The 21,865-nt window shown below is 36.3% G+C and overlaps 1 protein-coding gene across 1 annotated transcript in view; it reads left to right on the top strand.

The window, feature by feature from the left end:
* The first annotated feature begins 1,918 nt into the window (after positions 1-1,918).
* CTTNBP2 (cortactin binding protein 2) overlaps positions 1,919-21,865 on the top strand; it is a 67,234-nt gene continuing 47,287 nt past the window's right edge. Inside the window, exons 1-2 of the mRNA XM_072401563.1 lie at positions 1,919-2,054; positions 16,602-16,709. Coding sequence (XP_072257664.1) covers positions 1,992-2,054; positions 16,602-16,709 — 171 coding nt within the window. The 5' untranslated portion in view covers positions 1,919-1,991. The remainder of the gene's footprint in view (positions 2,055-16,601; positions 16,710-21,865) is intronic.

The raw sequence follows: 21,865 nt of genomic DNA, 5'->3' as shown, positions 1-21,865 counted from the left end.
CTGTGGGAGGAAGGGATAAGGTAAGTAAAATTTTGTTGCAAGAATCATTTAACCCTTTGCAGTACATGTGGGTGTGCAATGGTAGTTTTGTTTTTTTCAAGGGATTTAGGCTTTAAAGCTTTATTACAACAAAAGTAATTAATTCTCCCTGCAGTTCACCTCACCCTGCTCACTTTACTTACAGTAAGAAGTCTACAAACCTTAAATAAACAAAGCATAGGATTTCTGGGAGGGGAGCAGGATGAGCCAAGCTGCAACGAGAGAAAGATCTCAATGTGTCTACTGTTAACTTTAAAGATGTTTTGCTCCACATTGCCTGCAGCTACAGGGGTCACAAAGGGCTTGTTTCAAGATAATTTCCTGTTAAGGCAATGAAATACTTGAATGTCCATTGTCTGGCAATAAGTTAACCTAATGTTAATTTTTGTTTGGTGATAGGGGTGAAAGGGATATATATATATATATATATATATTTATACAAGGGCTGTTTGACAAGTAATGAGTCTCAACCATTAAGACAAAAACTAGAAGCTTTATTTTCTTAACATTTTCAATATAAACGCCATGAAGCAGAATGCATCTTTCAGATCTGTCTTTTAAGGCCTTTATACCTTTTTATAGAACTTAACATCTTGACCCTCAAGGAAGTCCTCAACAGCCTTAATGACAGCATCATCAGAGTCAAGTTTCTTCCCTTTTAGGTATTTCTTCCAAAATAGATAGGTAAATTCCAAATAGATAATAGTCTGATGGGGCCATATCTGGCGAATAAAGTTAGTGTTCTAACAATTCAAAGCAGCATTCAAGAATTTTGGCCATTGCAACAGCTGACTGTGCTGGCGCATTGTCCATGAAACAAAACACCAATTTTTAAGTTTGTTTAAAAAAATATTTATATAATAGATATACTTATATGTTAGGCTCACACTTGTCAAACAGCCCTTGTGTATATATATACATTTATATAAATTATATACCTTTAGGCTTGTTGTGACAGAACAAAATACAGTGGTACCATATGTTGGCAATTCCATATGAGCATAAAAGAAGAGTACGCCTGACACAGAGATTACATTTAGTGACATTGTTTTCTATCTGTGTAAAAAAGGCATGTTTTTGATGATATGTCCAGAGATATATGCAGTAGTGTATGTAAATTTTGATTTTATTTTTTTTAATAAAATTTGCTTGGTACTACCTATTTTTAAACTTTTTTCAGTCATTAAGGTCTTAACATTAAACGGCCCACAGGGCACCTTGAGAGATGTTGCATTGTTGACATTTTAAGGAAAACTTAAGGTTTCTACATAAACCAGGCCGAATCCTTAAATATTCCAGCAATGCCTCAGCCCAATTTTTGTATTGTATGCCGAATTTGAATTGTCTGTGGGATGTTTACATGCAGGGGAGCTGCAGTATGTTTTTCTGGCATTTTCATTGCGTAGAAAATATTCATTCTTAGAATATATTTTTGCTGAGGTAAAGATGCTGCAAGCTATCATTTATTAGCATTGTGTTGAAGTACAGAGGTGTGAATGTAAGCTGATACAGCTTTGAATGTATAATCACTTAAAAAACAATATAGTTTTGTCTTCTGATGTATTTCCATTATGCTAGAATGCCTCTAACCTCCATCCACATGTGGGAACTGACTGCCTTGGGTGGTTCTTCCTTTAGTATTACAGAATACTAATGCACATGTTAGCATTGTTGTAACAATGTATACTTTGTAATATATATATATATATATATATATATATATATATATATATATATATATATATACCCCCAGGCAGGTAAGGGTTAATCAGCCCAGTCCATCCTGCTGGGGACAGAAGTCCCTGATAGGGTTAAATGTATGGCAGGCAGCAGGTAGGGGGAGGAGCAGCCAGGCACTGGGTGCTTGTGGGGGCTGTCCTCTCCTCTCCTCTCCTCTCCTTTCCTCTCCTCTCACCCGGCTGCATTTACTCCCAGTCTGCTACAGCACGAAGATGGCGACGGAGGGAGAGAGCGGGGAGCAGAGCTTCTCCTGTGATCATGGAGAAGCAGACCATGTAAGATGCTGACATGTGATCTGTCCCTGAGGAGGGGATCTGCTAATGCTGGCAGTTATGGTGTGATAGTGGGGGCTGCTGGGGGTCTAGGCAATGTCAGATGACAGCAGGAATACACAAGTGTCCTGTAATGTGTCATGTAATGTATCATGTAATGTATCATGTAATGTGCCATGCAATGTGCCATGTAATGTGTCATGCACTGTGCCATGCAATGTGCTCAGATGTCTGATCACTGGCACAAGTCTTGGGGTGACAGATCCTTCCTATGTGATCCCAGGATCTGCATTCCCTGCTCCTGTGTATATCCAGACTGCCTGGAGCAGTGCAGGAGAGTAGGGATCTCCAATGGCATGTACTGTGTAGTTGGAATATAAATAGTGGACATCTGCCAGCAAGGGTTTGGTGGTCTGTCTGCTCACTGAGCTCCATGCTGACATGAGCCTTGTTATGGCACATCTTCTATCAAACACAATGTAGCTGTCAGCACCTAACTGTGGACATGAAACACTGTGACATTAGCTAACTTGTATGCCTTGGTATGTGAGAATCACCAGCAGCAGACCAGTGTGTGCTAATGTATTACCTTCATAGGTACAGATCCTCCTGCTCCAGGCAATTTGGATATACACAGGAGCAGGGGGATCTGTAGTCCAAGCAGGGGAACACTAGTATAAAAGTAAATACCTTCATTACCCTAGTTATCACCCTTTCTAAGGCTTTCTCGGCTTCTCATTCAGGTATGCAGAATTTCTGACTAGCATGCATGTTAGAAATAAGCTAAATAGTTAGACCATAGGATGAGCAGGACAGATAGATAACAAGCATTGATGGAGAGAGGAAACATTTTTTTCCCTCTGCAGGTTCTATTTTAATGGCATAAACTATGCAGCTGCAACAGCCATTCTCATCCAGGGTACTGTAGAATCTTAGGGTTTCTCCAGAGGTTGCTAGGGGTCTAGTCTTTCATCAGATGATGGCTGTCTGGTTTTGGGTCCAACATCACTTGGCAGTGATCTTTTTAGCTTTCTTTATGAACTACCACTTTGGTGGTAGTTCACTTTGCACTCAGTGACCATCAGTGTAGGTGTAATTCTTCTGACTGACCCCCAATTACTCCTTTTTGTAGGGGCTCACGAAGACCTTTTTTCCTATTTCAAGGGTTCCTCTGGGGTAAAAAAAAGAAAGGTTGAGAAATGATGAACTTGGGTATGAATGACATCTGTCAGAAACTGATTGACATTAAAATGTAACAATGGCATAAGCTAACAATTTTTCATCTGCAGTGCTATAAAATGAAACATATTGTTCATTTCAGTAGACATATATTCCGAGTTGTTATTGCAGTATTTACTTACAGAGACCTGTACTAAGGAAACATGGAATCGACATTGATAACTGAAAATACTTATTCCCTGGCTGTTTTTTCAGGCTATTGTCACAAAATATTGAAGCTAGAGATGGTTGGTCAGATAACTTGTTCGGAAAGTGGTCATCAGCTTCTCTGTTTCTCATATTATAATTAAATATTTAATATATTGTTAGGTGATGTTTTTACAAGCTTCCTCTTCCATAGTTATGTTTATTGGATTATGTTTAGAAATGTGTTCACTGGCTAGTAGAGGAAGTGTTCAATGCAGTTATTATTTCTTGACAACTGTAAGTAGATCAGCCATACAAGGAGGGCATAGGTCCTGGATATGTCACACCATTGCAGTCTGCACATTTTGCTGCATGTTCTATACTACAATGTATATTGCATATAATTCCTAATTGTGCTCTATATTCTCTTCTGCACTGCACTCCACTTGACACAGTGATTGTACATTCTGGACTACAATACACTCAACATTGTGGTGTTATACTGCACACCACTCTACTCGGTAGATTATTCTGTACATTATTTACTTTACACTGTCCTTATATACTGCACACTGCTCCATATTTACAGGATGTAAAATATTTACTGTGGCGCCATTCTGTATATACTAACATATTACTGTACACACTGTATATTCTAGACTTGCTATGAAACTCCATGTGTTTATTGTAAACTTTGTATAGTCAATGCTTTACCATGCTCTGTTGTCTTTCATACACTCAGTAGATAGGAACAAGGTACATTGGGGTTTCTTGGTTTGGGATTATTGGCTGTTCACTTGCAAGGGATTATTTACTTCAGTTCTGCAGACAGGCAGTTCTTGTATCCTTTTAGTGTTCTGTCAGTGATTGGCCTTTTCACCAAGCTGCCAGCATACAGACAGCTCACGGGGGCTAATTAAAGTGGAACTAAACTAAAAGAAAAAGTTGTGAACAGACGGGTTATTTATTGTAGAAGGGACAGGTTTTGTTCCTTCTGTAGTAAATTAGACTTTCGAATGTGGGGGTTACATCATTCCAGCCTGGGCAATCATGATACCTGAAGACCTAAACCCAGAATGGTTGACGATATCAGTACCAGGGATGGAGCAAGGAGAGGTGAGTTTTGTTCTACTTTAATGAATTCTGGTTAATAGAATAGATGTTGACATCTGCACCCAAGCCACAAATTAAAATAAAAAAATGTTTTCAGATACAAACTGTAAGGACCCTCACCATGTATAGGTGACACATATACACAGTTCACAATACTGCAAGTTGTTGCCCCACACACTCAACTCTTTGTCCTTACATATATGAAGGAACACATTTTACCAGCTTATATTGGACCTACAACAGTCCATCAACACTTTCTTGCTGGGTGCCCGGTCTGTGTTCTGTATTAAAACACCTTATGATCATTGTATTTGTTACCTATGCCCTGAACTATTAATTTTAGTGGAGAATAATCTGTATTCAGTGGGAACTGTATGTCTAAAAGGTAATACCTCAATGACTCTAATGCCCACCTTATGGCCAGACAATCATTTTGTATAATTAAATAGTTCTCCTCTGCAGGGGTTAGTTTCCAGCTGAGGTAAGCCATTCAATGTTCTCATTCAATAACTTCCTTTTTTGTTGAAAACCAAAGGCATTTACTTGTAGATGTTTTAGGTGGTTAACACTGGTCACTTACAGTCTTAAGCTCTTAGAAATGCACTGTAATTCATCAATCTATTTCACCATGGTGGACTTCAGATAATCCCTAGAAGGGCTCTGACCCATGGTTTGTTTGTTTTGTTTATTTGTTTTTTACTGGGGCAAACTTTTAATTGCTTCCACCTATTAGATGCTTTATGACCACTGCCTAATGTTCAGCATATTGTGCCTTTTTGGATTGACTGGTAATCCTAGGACCTTCTGTTTATAGTAGTCACATTCAGGTCCGAACATGACATCATCTAGCTATGCCAAGACATATGGTTTGTTTACCTTTACATCCATCATTCTTTGGAATTATGTGGAACTGCTGATAAAAAGGAAAGACCACATACCAGATACAGACCTTTTGGGGTCACAAATGTGTTATTTTCCTTAATCCTGTCTGTTATAGCCGAATGACTTGCACAACATGCAAAAAACTGTTTCCTAAATGCCCCTTGCCCATATATTTATGTGATTTACTAATTTCCTGAAGTAGTGTGATCTGTGTAAAAACACATTTTCCCTCTTATTTCACAGTACATTAGTGGTGGTAGCAGGTATAATGCATGATGTGGTCATATTCTGTTCAGAAGGCTGCTTTCAATCAGTTCTTTTGTCACACACAATCTTCCTGCTTTGTTTACTTAGCAACTGGAATCTTATCTCCAGCTTTCCTACATGAAAGATTCAGAGCAGGGAGCTGAATGTGGCACACTTCTGCTTGGCACAGGCTTTCAGGGGAAGTTAAGAAGCCAAGTCAGTTGCAGAACCTGCTTCTCTGACAAGGCCTGGACGTGTGCTGTAGAGGCAGGTATACTTGCTGTTGTCTTTTTTAGGACGCCTGGGGTACTATAGACTGTTGCATCTGCTGGGCTTTTAGAAAGTTTGCTTCTTGTACTGGTTGACTGATCTGCTTCAATATTAGGCATTTTAAAGACTCTTTCAGATCATCAGATGCATTCCTATATGCCATATATACTAATCTGTTATTTTGTTTACAACATATTCAAGTCAGTAATGGAAAGCTCCCAGTCCTAATCAATGTTTCCGGTCTGCTTTGTCAGAAGAATCATATAACAAAATGGGAAAAAAACTTTCCATCTGTTCAGATCCCTTGTGAAGACAATGCTGTTTTTCCGATGTTTGCATTATTGGGAAGTTGGGTCCATAAAAAATAAAGGCCTTGATTTATTAAAGCTATCCAAAGCTGGAGAGAATACACTTTTATCAGTGAAGCTGGGTAATCCAGCAAATCTGGAATGGATTCCTTCAAAGTAATTTGCTATTTGTTAGCAAATGTTTTAAATCCTGGACCAGGTCCATTCCAGGTTTGCTTGATCACCCAGCTTCACTGATGAAAGTGTATTCTCTCTAGCCTTGGAGAACTTTAATAAATCAGGGCCAAAGTGTGGAGAGTGGATTTGGGGGATTACTAGCCATTGATTGATTTTCCAGAGTGAATCATTTAGAGGTATTTAGACTGATTTGTTGTACTAATTAATCGTTATGTGTTTTTCACCCGAAAACAAAGACTAATCACATTTAAATACATGTGACTGTTTTTCCCAAGCACACATAAAAATCTAAACCATGAGCATTCAGTATCCTGCACTTTTCTAAACCTATACTGTTTAATCGTTTAAGTTAACTTTTGCATATGTGACCTAAATTCTTTTTAGAACAATTTTAGGGGGTCTGTTTTAAAAGATTCTTGTGATATTTTCTATGTTTTACTATATGCTAGCACTGGTGGATTGTTTTTGTGGTTTTAGGGTCATACAAATGGAATCCTAGACTTCCCACCTCACTGTGACACAGATACAAAGGTGTATTTACTCAAGACAAACCTGTTCACTGTTTACTCAAGTAAACATTCCCTATGCTTTGTAAATACAGTGAAGTTGTGTTCACTTTGAAATAGAAATCCCTAATATGCAAACAGGAAATACAAAAACATACATTTTTAATAACAAATGATTGGATGATCTCTGTGAACACGGCTTCAAAATATTCACTAAGTTTGGTGAAAATCTTCTTTACGAGGCAAACAATCCTTACTAATTTAGTAACTTAATTCTATTAAGATTTGAAGGAAGCTCCTCCCTCTGTGGGTTAAATGTAATGATTATTAGTGTTTGGTGTCCCGGGGTAAAAAAAAAAAATAATATAATGGGATGTGTTTATCCCCAGTCAGCTGCATGTCCAAATGTTCTGTAGGTAGAAATGTTTAAAATTTTACTGTTTTACTAAATTCAGCATACACCCAAACTGTCTCCTTATAAACCAGTTATTCAACTCATCATAATAAGGTTAAGAGTGAGAATGCAGTACAGTTTTTGCTGCCTTATGCTAATATTCTGTTAAATTGAGTGTTATACTACATTTATTGTCTCATCTGCACCAGTCCAATAGAGAATGAGTAGGTGCACTTGTTCATGCCACGAATCTGAACCTTCCAAAAAAGACAAATAGGAATGCATCAGGGGATGGTGGAAGCTCAAATTTAAGGGCTGTCCAATATTTGTTTATTTATTTATGTTTATAACTTCAATATGCTATATCTTTAGATTCATTCAGTTTGACAAGTGGTTTTCACTGCAGAGTATTCCCAAGTTGCTTAATACAGAACTATATATGTCCTTCTCTTTTTGGCATGATTAAAAAAAAACAAGTTATAGCTATGTGATTACATAACTTTCCTTCACTGTCGGTGCAAATTGTAATGTATGAACTTGCTTGGCAAATATGTTCCAGAATATTGTATGCAGGCTCCTAAAATCATTTATAGAAGTGCAAGGAGCAATGATCAGTAATTCAAAGCAGCCAGTCAGTAGGCATCCTGTCTGAGAAGCCAAAATAATGAAAGCCTATCTCTGGGTATGTAGTAAGTGATGCTATATATATATGCTGTATTGCATATTACACTTGTAAATATCCTAAAGTTAACTGGCATACATGAGATCTGTCAATTTAACTGTACACAAATATACATTCTTTTTGTGGCGCCAAAAGAATATGGAACCATACTGTGTTTTCATAGGCAGCTCCAGTTACAGAAAATGAGCATTGATCCTTTTTCTGTCCTTCCCTAACATTGCTGACCAGATCAATGTATTAATTTTGCCATAATTTAAAGTCATGTGCAGGAGAATTGAAGAAAAGCCTATGCAATATTAATTAAACACAGCATGGACACATTCTTTTTGTGCCTCTGATTTGTTTTTTTTGTGTGAAGCTTTATCTTTGATCCAATGCAGTATCTGACAACCATAATCTGGTTATCAAAAAAACGCTCTCATTACATTGGCTAGCCTATTGATTAAAGCTGAAACACAGGAAAATGCTAAAGCATTAAATAATATGTGTGAACTGTTTTTCTTTCCATAAAATCTGCTCAGCCAGTGATTTGGGAACACTAACTAGATGACCAGTTAAGTTCTAGTCCTCTTTGTGGCCCACAGAACAATTAAGCATTTTTTCTTGTTCCATACCAGCTTGTGATTGGATAGGACAGTGTAAGTGGCCGGCCACTGAGGTCTACATTCTTACCTCTTCATTCATGTTGCATTACCTGTGCTAAGCAGTAAAACTGTGATTTGCTTAAACAGTTGCACCAACCAGTCCAAATGTATTTTTCTAACAGATTTATCCTAATTCTGTTTGAAGCAGTACCTTCATTAATCATGGATTTTATTATTTATTGCTTTCTGTCCTGACACCTGTTTCTCTTGTTTTTTTGGCCTGGTATAACAAAAACATAGGTAATTAAATGACAGACTATGGACTTCATGTAGTTTTGTCTTTTGATCGATTCTGATATCTGGATATATGTCTTTTTTTTTTAAGCTTATGTGAACGCACTACATTTATAGCACTCTGTAATGTGAAAAAGCAATCCAATGAAGACAACATAGAGCCTGAAAAACCAGTGCTTTGCTGTAATTTAGACATTTGTTTGTCAGTCATGTGACTGCACAGGCTTTCTGCACATTCTTCTTCATGATTGTGGTGGGCATTGTTCCATCCTTCTATGTTGTGTTCCAACTGAGTTTCATGCAATGTGAAACACTGTTGATTGCGAGGTTCATGCTAGGCGCAGCTGGCAGTTAGGAGGAGAAAAGCTGGAAGTTGGGCATATAAGCCAGGGTGGCTTTGGGAGCCACTGGCACTCAGGGCAAGCACAGTAGGGAGCTGGGTTGTGCCAACCTAACTACAAGAGTACAGGCAAACCCACCGCATCAGTAGATCTCTCTTTTTTTTGTGTGCAGAAAGAATAGACTAGACCTACCAGAGGCACCAGGTGTTTACTGCTCATAATGAAACCTAAATGAATGAAATAGTTGTTTCATATAGAAAAAATAGAGTTCATAAAGTCAGAGAAAATTGTTTTTACATAATTGTTAAGGTTTATGTATACTGTTCCATCAACGGTTTCTCCAACAACAGGTGGTTTAGGGTGCATCTGCAGACCGCACAATCTGGCCAACTGGCAACTCATATCTTCAGGAATATAGTACTTACTACATAAATGTGCAATGATAACTTTATTTTGTTATTTGATCATATTTGAAAAAGGTTTAAATATAGTGTGTGGAGTACTCTTAATAAATGGCTAGACTTTTGTTGTGCTTCCTAAATGGATTTTAGAATAATATTTGTCTTTGGCACACTATAAAACCAGTTGTTCTTGTTTTAATATTACACTGGCATGGTACATAAGTCAAGCAGGCATATCTATTGCAGTGTAGATGTGTTTGTTGGCTGCTGTATAGAGAATCCACCCACTCAATTGCCTGCATAATGAATTTCCTGAGGCTACCTGACCATGTAGGAGTATCACAGGGCTCAGATCTATGATGACCTTTAAAGGATGGGTCTTTCCCCACTGCAAACCAGAAAATGTTATATATATATATATATATATATATATATATATATATATATATATATGGTATATTGCTTCAAGCTGGGAAAGCAGAAGTTAGCACATAATTTATTGTCCATACTGAATAGGTGTCAGACTTGTTGATATGTTATATATATGAATGGACTGCTGGAATACTGAGGTGTTGCTATGCAACGTGTTTTACAAATTGATAAGGTGACATCTCTGTTTAAATGGTACTGCAGTGTCCTTTTTTCCATTAGTTTACTGCTTATGTGATGAGTCTTGTAATTCAATATCCCTGCTCAGACATTGATTTTTTTTAAGAAAAAAAAAGGGACATACTGTAAGGAGTCATTACAGAAGGATACATAGTGGACAGCTGGGGAGAATGTAGTCAGAGTATTATATTTTGTTTTGATACATAAATCTGTTGACAACTCCGTTGTATTGCATATGCCTATACTATCTTTTTGTTATAATTTTATACAGAAAGTATATACTATAAACAGGTTGTCTTCTGTTCATATATCGAACACTGAGGTGTTTGACATTGTTGTTAGTTGACTGACTACCTGCAGCATAACGAAGTATTCTCCCCCTGTGTGCATTGATCCAGCACATTAAATATATATCTACAAGTAACCATTTTCCCAGAGCTTAATTCATAAAGCGATGTACACGCTATTTCTGTCCCAGAAAATCTGACATATGTGCAGCAGTCATCTGATGTCTTTCATCAATCTGCCCTGGCAAACTGACTAACAACCGAACCAAGACAGCCATTGTACTTTTCTATGAAGAAGTGCACAGTGGGGTGCTGCTTGCTCATCCTTTCACTTACCTCTCCATAGAACAGAACAGTGTTGTATGTACAGTGTTCGTTAGTTCATCTGTCACTGGAAACAATCACAAAAGATTGTTTCCAGCAACAGAAATCTGACATCTGTACTGTGCTTTAGGAGCTCCTGGTATTTACCAGAGCTCCAGATAATAGGCATGGGATTTACTGCAGCAGTTCTCCTTGGTTATAGCTAGAAGGATCAAAGGAAAAGAGATCATGCCACAGTCAAAAGAGCTACTGATGAAAGTTCATGTAGTCTATTGGGGAGCAAACTGTGAAGGGTCAAGTGTCTGGCAATAGTTTGGCAATGTAGCAGAGTGCCAAATCACAAGATGAAAGAAGAACTGAAGTCAAGCTAGAGTTCAGCAAGTTGAGGCAACTTATAAGAATCTAAAAATCAAAGCTAAGGTCAATTAGCAAGCTAAGTACGTGACATATGACAGAAAACAGAAATGGTGGGACACTGGTGCACATCAGGAATAGTTATAAAGGCAAACCAACATGCATAGGGGCAAAAACAAGAATGCAACAAGACTAGAACAATGTAATTAACAAAGGTCAGCACAAGCAAAGAGCACAGTATGTATTAACTCACAAGGTCAACAGGTAGTTGTAACTGATCCAATAGACATAACAAATTTACTTTTACTTTTTACTATTATGTTTTCATTATTTATTATTTTGCAGACTTAAAGGAATAAAATAGTATATGTTGAATGTTAGGGTAATACATTGCATACCTAAATGAATTACCAAAATTAACTATATATATATATATATATATATATATAAATATACATACATATACTGTTTTATTTTATTTTTACCTAAATTGATCCCCTGTAAATGTTTAAAAAAAAATGATGATTTGACCAAGTTGGATAAGCCTATTTCATTTTTTATAGGGCTTTATCCATTACTTATCATGCCATACAGCATACTGTTGTCATAGAAATGTTTTGTTTGGTGGGGTTTTTTTCCTTACGGTGCTTTTTCCATTATGATTTTTCCTGTTTTTTTGTGTATATGTCTGAAAAATTCAATAAAAATAGTTAAAGAATTTATAAAAAAGCAACAATCTGTTAAAAGTTGTGTGTTGGCCCCGCCTTGGTTAGAAAATATACAAATATTAGTCCTGCCTCACTAGTCTTATTGAGAACAGATGAATGGAAAGATTTACTCTTAGCTGTTAGATACAATTTTTGATTAAGTGAATTAATAATTAAAAAAAGCCCCTTTTAGGTAGATAGTAACTTCTGTCCTTCCCTGTATGTAATACCTTCATGGATGTATCATCAGTTTACCAGAAACAGAATGTCCAACTCAAGATTAAATCGCAGTTTTCCAAATAGTGTTAACTTCACAATCATTTTTAAGTTTACAATTTTAAATTGTTGCAATTTTAAAATGTATGTGAGTTCACTTTCCAGTAAGAATTCCACCCTGTGTACAGTCATTGTTCATCATAACATGTGATGTATAACCCCAAACTCAAAAAAGGAAAACAATCCCTGAGTGAACCCTGGCAGGTCTACAAATAAAGCAATATAATTGTAATACATATGGGAGGAATTAAGGAAGAGCACACATTCCTGTTGGAGCCCATTTATAGATCAGATTTAATGTGTTTCTCAAGAGAGTGATTCAGCTCAAACTGTAAAACTGAACAAGACAAGGTAATGAAATGTAGCCGAAGAATAAGAATAACAGTTCTTTTTGTCCAGGGATACTAAGGGGTCTATTTATAAAGCAGTGAATCTGACTTTCCCTCAAACATTCCCTGGTGGAGATTCTTCTAGATCCATATGTTTCAATAGCTGTAATTCTCCACCAGGGAATGTTTCAGTGAATGTCATATTTACTGTTTTATAAACCGAATCCTTAGTCTCTTTTGTAAATTTAACCTTTTCTTTTACCTTTTTTAACTTTTACTATGCCACGAGAAGCCCAAGTCACTATAAACATTGCTATATTTATATTTAGCTATATACAGCCTGTATTGGAAATGTAGAATGACAACATCTGTTCTACATACATCTTTGAATTAATGTCTTTACTTTTTGCTGCAGTGCACTTATGCAGTCACTATGTTTCAAAAGTGCTAGAAGCAGCTAAATTCTATTTTAGTTAGGATACAATATAAAGATAATGTTTCAAGAGCAGGACTGAGAAGGAATGCATTTGAGACCCCTTTCTGTCCATCTTCTATTTTAAGCATTTAGGACATACATTTAAATGATGTTTGCAAGACTTATGTGGTTTGTTTCTGTACTGATTGCATGGGTTCATTGCACCAGAAACATCATTTACAGCCTCTGAAAACAACTGGTGTGCTAACCGGTCAAGCTGCCCAGTTGTCATACTGATCCTCTTCGTTCTTTCTGAGTCTCTCATCCAGAGCAAGTCTTCTATCAACATCTCAATTTCTTTTTTCCAGAAAGGTTTACCTAAAAACGGATCATTCATAGGGTTACTTTAAAAGGTATGGTCAGAAACTGGTTAGACACCCCTAATGCCTTAAGCTACGTACACACTTCCAATAATTATCGTTGGTAAACGAACGATCCTGCACGATATCGGCGAACGATCGTATAGCACCGATCCTGTACATGCAGATAACGACACGATCGTTCGCAGATATTGTACACACAATAGATGCGATCGTTTGAGCGATACAGGAAGTGACGTGCATGACAGGAAGTGAACGTTCGTTCATCACGCATGCTCAGACCATGGACGATCAATGAACGACCGTACACACGATAGATGGTAAACGATCGTCGTCCAATCCGATACGCCGGTCCGGTCGTTCATTTCCAGCGACTATTCTCGTTCGTCGGCGTCGTTGGTTACTTTTTTTACGAACGATTTTTGCCCAATCGATCGTTCGTTTGTCGTTCATTTCCAACGATAAAAATTGGAAGTGTGTACGCAGCTTAAGATACCAGTTGTTTTTTTTCAACTGCCTCAAAGTCTTGTTGTTTTAATCACTTCTGTCGTAATTCCTAATGATCTTTTGTTTCACCCTAAATTGTTAAGGGTAAACCCAGTAAATAAAAGCATAACATATGCCCTCAATATTTCTAATTGGCCACGCATTGCAGTATATTTTGCCTTAATAAGTATACAGAAATCTAAAGATAAGAATTTGACTGCAGTGATGCTGATCTTTGGGCTCAGCAATACTTCTAATATTATTAATAAGCCATCAGCAGCCTTGATGCCCCATAAAGAAAGTGTTTGTATTAGATGGAAGTAAATGTAATGCCCAGCATTAGTTACACTTAATTCTTTTTCCTCGCTGCATGCCTGTAAAACTAGAGAATGACAGAAGGAAAGAAAATTACTATTTTACTTAACACAAAATGGACAACACTGCTTGCAATAGATTTTCTCACAAGCAAGTCCCTTCTGATGTTTACTAACGAGATGTTTCAGCTGATCAGTGAATCTTTTAGAAAATGTACAGTCCTTTACATATTGTGAATTAATAAAAAAAAATACTTTTTGTGATATTGATCATGTAATAATATTCCTTCAGAAGAAAGAAATACAGATACAAAAACGAGAACTCCATGGCAAGTAAACCTGCCATATACTAGTTTTAAAAAAAGTAAATATACTGGATACTCAGAATCAAAATTAATAATAGATCCAGGGACCTAATTTTATCTGAAAAATATTTTGAAGCGAATATAAACCTAGGCCACAAAATGCAGACATTACTGCTAACATTCAGCGGTAATCAATAGAAATGGCATGACTGTGAATAAACACATGCAGGGTATGTTATTTTTAAGGCAATTAATAAAAAATAGGGGGAAATAAATGAAAATCACATGGGAATAGCATGTCTGGTCTTGTATACCTCTTTTTACAGGTTAAAGTATTTTGTACCTAAATGATCTTTCGTTCCTGGTTGTTAGCAAGCAGTAGATTGACTACCACAGTCCCTGATGTGTGTACATTGCTTAAAGCTGTGCCCTGGTGCAGCTGGCTTTTATATGTTGTCTTTTTGTAATAGCTATTTTTTTTTTTTTTGGTGGGGGGGTTGCAATACATAACTAAATTCATTTTTTTTAGCATTTTGTGACTTTCAACATTGGTACTCATAGTACCTTTAATCAAATATAACAAGTCTGTCATATGTACTTTGTGTCTCTGTCCTTTCCAGGGTATCACACGTTGATTTGAAAGCATATAGGGGTCAATTTATGTATTTCTTTTCAAGATTTACACAACCTTCATGTACAGTTTTTAAATTGTAATAATTAGGAAATGTGTGAATTCTGAGTGTATGTTGTGCAAATCTTGTGTAAAATATTTATAAACAGATTTTTACATTCTCATGCAAGGCAAATGTAATGTGCTGCCCTAAAGGGGTGTATAAGTGCAGTAACAGAATATCTAGAATAGCAGTGTGGCAGTTCTGGCATTTGTCAAAACAACAAGTGAGTGTAAACTGGTGTGAACTCCTGTATCTGCCAAACTACAATCAGTCCTGATTTAGGAGAACAGCCAATTAACAGTATCCTACACATTTTACTGCCGAGCTAGAATGGTGTCACCAAGTAAACATGTTTATCAATGTCTTCAAATCTTTAAATACCTTTGTGAAAAACTGCTTCCAAAATTTTATTCTTTTTGACAGTTTTGAAAATATGAAATTTTGTGAACTTTAAGATAATGAAGTTGCTTTTTCATTTAGATTGACATCTGCCGGATACTGGGTATCCTATTGAGGGTAAATCAGAAGTAGTACAGAAAATGCAGCTAGGGAAAAGTATGGCAAGATTTCCTTCTTTCTGGGACAATGCATATATAATATTGGTCAAGTGACCAAAATGCTATAAGACGTGCAATATATTTTCTAGTAAAAGGAAGTCACCACTGCCTGTTACAAGATAAATTGCTTTCCGGATTACTGTAGATTGTTGGCATTTTAATTTAATTTTTTTGCAAAATCTAATAAAATATAACCTCTTTATTTGTGGAACATTTGGGTTGATTGACAAAAGGAGTTCAGGCTGGTGACTTAGCAATGTGGGTATTACTCTGTAAGGTATAATTCACTACACTACTATTAATTACAAGATTTAAGTACACAATCACAATTTTTGTTAGCACATGATTGGATAGAAATGAGCAGAAATACCATATTTACCAGTCAACAGCCTAGCTCATTTAGTGAATCAACCACAACGGGTATTCGTAATATTTTTCCAAATATCTCTATCTTAGGTGAAAATAAAAGCCGGGAATTTATTTTTAATTCCTTTTACAATAACTATAGGAAAGTAAATTGATGGATTACATCTCCAACCAAAACATGAACATTTTTCCCCACTTCCTGCCACATTCACAAAAAAGTAAATGGGTGAACATGTTGCCACAAAAAAATGGCAGTGCTTTTAAAACTGTTCCATATGCTGTTCAAAGCTATAAAAAGGTGTTCACTAAAATGCAACAGCAGAAATAGTTTGGCACTTCTAATAGTCTTTGCAGGAGGACTCAGTTTGGAGCCATAATGGGGAAACACTTGCAGCAAAATTACCCATAAGATCAATTTAAGTTTACCCAATCAGGATTGAAGAGTTGGGTTTTAAGTGGTGTCTTCCTTTAATGCATTTTTAATAATTTCATTTGTAAAAGCTGCAACTTTACATCCTGTTATGTTGTAAATATTCAATGTATACACATACACTTCTAAAACAACTAATCAATTACTTATGTATCTTCTCTTCTTATTTTGCAGACGAAAGACTTTAATGTGGAAAATTTGAGCAAGCCAGAATTGCGTTTTCTTTTAAGTATATTAGAAGGAGAGCTGGAAGCAAGGGATCTTGTGATAGAAGCCTTGAGGGTATGTTTTACTTCCCGTCTGTATACTTTTTTCCTTTAAAAATTTCACATTTTTTAATGAGCACATCAATTTCATTTTTGAAGCTAGCACTTTATCATTTTTACTTGCTGCAGGGTGGTACAAAGTTCTGCTTATTTGTGTTTTTTAAAAAATACTCTTTTTATGTTTCATCTCTGTAATAAACTGATGGGCATGTCATTTGAAATGCATGAAAGCAGACCCACTGCTGAGAGAAAATGTAAACTACAGTTTTTGAACTTGTTTTCAGAATGCTAACTGCCTGGATGTAAAGCTGACCTTTTGGTGTCGGTAGTGCTAGTCTCACACCACTATCCACCACTATCCTCTATAACAGGCTCATTGCTGGGTCTGTATTTTACATTTTTTAGGAAAAAATTTATAAATATATATATTTATATATATATATATATAATGTGCCAGCTTCTAAAAATACTTTTATTAGACATTAGCCTATCAGTGTAAATGTTGAAACGTAAGCCTCACAATTCTGGACTGTTCATGCTAAGTATATCATAAAATGGGTAAGTACAGGTAACCTTCTGTGAAAACGGCTTGTTAAAATAATCAGTATATGCAGAGATATTGATAGTAAAAATAATGAGAACATTTCTCAGAAAAAGACGGGCTTTACCTCTCCCTCCATCTCCTTATGGTAGACTTCAAAATCAGACCTGCTAGAGTAAACCTCAAGGAAACTTGAGCTATGAATATCATTTAGCAGTCAAAATCTTTTGATTTGCTGATCGTGTTGACACTGGCAATTTTCACAGAAGGAAGTTTTCCTGTTACGCAGTTTTCACTTTAGGCACAGTTGGGTGTTGCTAAAATTTGTAACCGTTTTACTTTGTGGCAAATAGGAGTTAAAATAAAAATATTTCATTTTAACAGCAGTGTTTCAGAAGACTTCATACATGTGAATTTAAATTATTTTTCTTTTTGCTTTATCCTTTAATCGCAAATGGTCCTAAAGTTCCTTGCATTTGGTTTCCTGTATAGCCAATACTTTGTTCCAGGCACACAATACATAATTGAAAGAGTTTTGGTATGTTAGATTTGTGCCCAGCATGAAACAAGTACTCTGTATCATTAGGACAATCTTCAGAGGCAGCCACATCCTCGGGATCCTACTAGTACGACAGTTGGATGTTATTCGATCCGTTACAAGTTTGTCCTTGAGCAAAGAATTGCATTTTTGTTCTTATTGCCTCCAGTAATACACAACTGAGAATAAATCTGAGATTTTAATCTTTTATTGGAAACCTTATCATCCTCACCATCTGAACCATTTCGAACATGTCTATAGAAGTTAAGACACTCTTCCTGATGAGAGCAGCCTCTTGAGAACAGTAGCATTGCATGCTGTGCCTACCAAAGGATCATTTCTAGTTTCACAACTTAGTTGTCACTATTTTGGGATCATCTAAAGCCACAGACATGTTCCAAAGGATGATAACAAGCTCAAGCAGGCACTTTTAAAGCTTAACACATGAAAATGCCCCTGATATGGACCTAAGCCAGTGCTTGTCATGCCAGGCAGAAAAAAAAGCTTTTCTCAACAGTATGATGACTTATTCAGCAGTCATTTCACAGCAATTTGTGGTGTACACCTTTTATAATAAGATACAAAGTCTTTGATATTGAAATTCTGTATAAAACCATTATACTGCACTGCATAGTTCTTGCAGGAGAAGGATGAACTGAATATTTATCAGTGTCCCTGCAAAACTCAACACAAATCTCAGACATTTGGCTGTGCCAGAAAGTGAGATCCTACTACAGTAAACATATCTCTAAATAGAAACCGGAGAGTTACTTTTGTATACAAACATATAAATAACTTAAAAAAAAAATAAAACTTTAAAAATGTCTACATAGTTTGTATTTTCTGTATACAATTTCTAAATATAGACAGATAGTTAAAAAAAAATGTAATAAAAAAGGGAGCTTTCTAGTTCATACTTTTTGCATTATTTATTGAATGATGGTTTTTATATTAAGGCACCACTGGAGTGAAAATACATTAGCCTTACAAGGGGTGGGGAAGCTTTAATGCATTGAATTAAACATTCATGAAAAACATCAAATACTCTGACAAGACTAGATAAAGTCAGTTTAAGTTTTTCCACCATTTACCCTAAGCAGAGTACAGCCAGCTGTCTGGCTTCTTTAGCCACCAAAGTGTTCTTGCTGTACAGGAAGCCAGCTCTATGTAGCAAAATATTTCCCCATCCTAACAATAAAAGTATATTAGATACAGTATCCCCAATACATAAATCATCTTGTCATTCTTGTTGCATAGTTTTCTGTAAATGTAATCAATAGGTTCATTTTGTATTCAAATGGAAATATCGGTGTAAACAACAACATAGAAAGAAGATATCATTCTTATTTCAATTTGGATAAAATGTTCATTTTACTTGACATGTGAAGGGGGAGTTGGCACATTTCTGTAGATCACCAGATGTTGCTTGTGTCTGCCAATTCTCATGACAGAGATATTTATTTATTTTACAGTCACTTTATACCATAATGCTTTTTACTGGGTACCATGGTGGGGGTTCTCTCAGTTTTTTTTCTTGAACTGTAGGACCTAAAGTCCGGTGTGTTGAGATATTTCTAGAATAACATCAGTATGACATAGAAAATTGCTAAAACTGTAAATAATATTTTTTTGGTACTGTATTTGTTATGTTTTCACGATTCAGACTAATCGTTTTTTGTAAGCGATTGCAAGTTTTCTGCGTTTTTACAGTGTCACAGTGCATGGTTGGTATTTTGTATTTAAATTTAGAATTTCTATGTGATGCACACTACAATACTCAATTGTTTGTAGAAAAGTTAGCCTTCATTAATCTGGTTTAAATAGATTGTGTTGTGGAATTATTTATTTCATGTATCCTGAGCTGAAAGAAGGTGTGCTCATTATTTCATTTTATAGATTAAATGTTAACGTGTATGCTTACTGTTAATCCTAAAAATGCCTTGAGGAATAATTCATAGTTATCTATAATGCATTGCTTGTTTGCAGGTTATTAGCTGGTCTGGAGATTGAGTGCTAGCAGTGCCTATTGTTCTCTAATTGGATGTATATAGGGCACAAGTATGAAATAACTGTGGGCTGTTTTGATGGCATCACATGTATATTATTTGTCTACCATGGGCTCTAAGTGAACACCAGAATTTTCCTAAAGTGCTAAAACGAATATAATAATGTTTCATGTCTAAGACCTTGCATACTTTGCTAAATTGCTTAATCCTCTAACAAGCTTACCATTTCTGCCTCCATGCCTAGGAGGTCTGCTACTATGAAATCAAAGAGGCGGAAGCAGAAAGCTCTATTTATCAATAGTGTATTTTAGACATTTTTTTTTGTTTATCGTTTCTTCTCCAAGGGGAAACAGAATCCAACAAAAGGGGTCCATATTGTTTCTATTTAGTGTCCTAGCCATATGACATTTAAGCTTGTTTCTAAAGGAATGTCACGTCTAATAGGTTACTGTGGTCAGTGTCACCAGTTTGAACTATTTTTTGTCCATGAGTGAGTCTCTTTCTTCTTTACATGGCCCAGAGCTGTAAAAATGTAGCTATATTTTTGGAGTAAATGGGATTTTAGTAGTTGGGTTAAGAGTTACTTCAATATTGTATGGGCAGCACAATGGCTCAGAGTCTCAAATCTTGGCCAGGACACTATCTGTATGGAGTTTGCAGGTTTTCCCTGTCATCGCGTGGGTTTCCTCCACATCCTAAAAACAAGCCAGTTAGGTAAATTGACCTTAGACTGTATTAAAGACATATGACTTAGGTAGGGACAATAGGTTGTGAGCTCCTTTGAGGGACAGCTAGTGACATGACTATGGGCTTTGTGCAGTGCTCCATAATATGATGGTGCTAGATAAATACTGTGTAATAATAATAATTGTAACATCATTACAAAGCAGTTTTTTTATCTGTTTGAAGTTTGCAGCTTTCAATAATATATTGACTGGTAATCCTGGCATGAATTTCTTGTTTTGGGGTGACAGCTGTCTACCAATTGAATTCCTGCATTGTCATATCACAGACACTTCATATACATATTGCAGTGGGCTATGCTAATGCAAATTACACAGGGGATATCCACTGTTATCAGGGAGCCAGTCTTGGGCAATAATTTGGCTAGTACACATGCTAGATGATTGTTGTCTGGGACAAACCATCAGGATTGCTGCAGGCAAAGGTCAAGTGTGTGTACAGTTGCCCCTGAAGTTGTTTAGTGACCTCCTGTAGCAGATCACTAAGTGACTGACTGGTAACAACTGCTGTCATTTTCTTTCTGAAGAGGAGCATGGTGCCTCCTGGAACTTAATGAGTGCTGCACAAACCTGCTCCAGTTTATCTACAGAGCCTCCAGGATATTCCAAAAAGTTTACCTGTTTCTGTAGGCAACTGAAAATCATTTTCCAAACCAGGTTTGCTCTCTGCGTTTCCCCTCCTAGATTTGACTGATCAGCCTTTTAATCTAATAAAGGTAGGGCAGAGCAAGCTGAACTACTGATATAACCAACATTTCATACTTATGATTTGAGGATACATAACTGACCAAAAAACATAAGTTTCTATGACCAAAAACATCAAGTCCAGAGATTTTCATGTGCAGGGACTTATATACAGACAAACCAGTATTGACCACAGCCCCTTCATGTTCGTAAAATAAGGACTGCAGAAGGGTGCTGACAGGTTGAGATTTAAAGATGCATTTTTTGCCTTGAAGTTTTGTTTTCTATAAACTGTAAGATTTATGTCACTAAGTCTAGTAAATCACTTTACATATAATTACTATTAACAAAGCTCTTAGGAGGCACTTTACTAGCTGTCATCATTAATCCACTGACATTTAGGCTTATGTTTCATCTTAAGTAAGTGGTAAGCAAGTGAAGTTATTAATACATACAAGAGCTTTGGATGACTCTTTAAAATTTGATGTAGTGTATTATGCCAGGCATTTTGTTTTGAGGGCCACAAATGTGTTCCATCAAAACTAGTTGTAAATATTCCTACCTACATGTAGGTTTTTTGGTTTTACAGCCGTTTCAGGCATCTCATTGAGAAAGACATTTACTGTTGAATCCAGCTGACCATGCAACAAACTATGTGGC

The sequence above is a fragment of the Pyxicephalus adspersus genome, chromosome 2 (genome assembly GCF_032062135.1).
Source record: "Pyxicephalus adspersus chromosome 2, UCB_Pads_2.0, whole genome shotgun sequence".
Lineage (NCBI taxonomy): Eukaryota > Metazoa > Chordata > Amphibia > Anura > Pyxicephalidae > Pyxicephalus > Pyxicephalus adspersus.
Note: the sequence above shows the minus strand (reverse complement) of the source record. Positions and strands in the feature narration are given on the sequence as shown.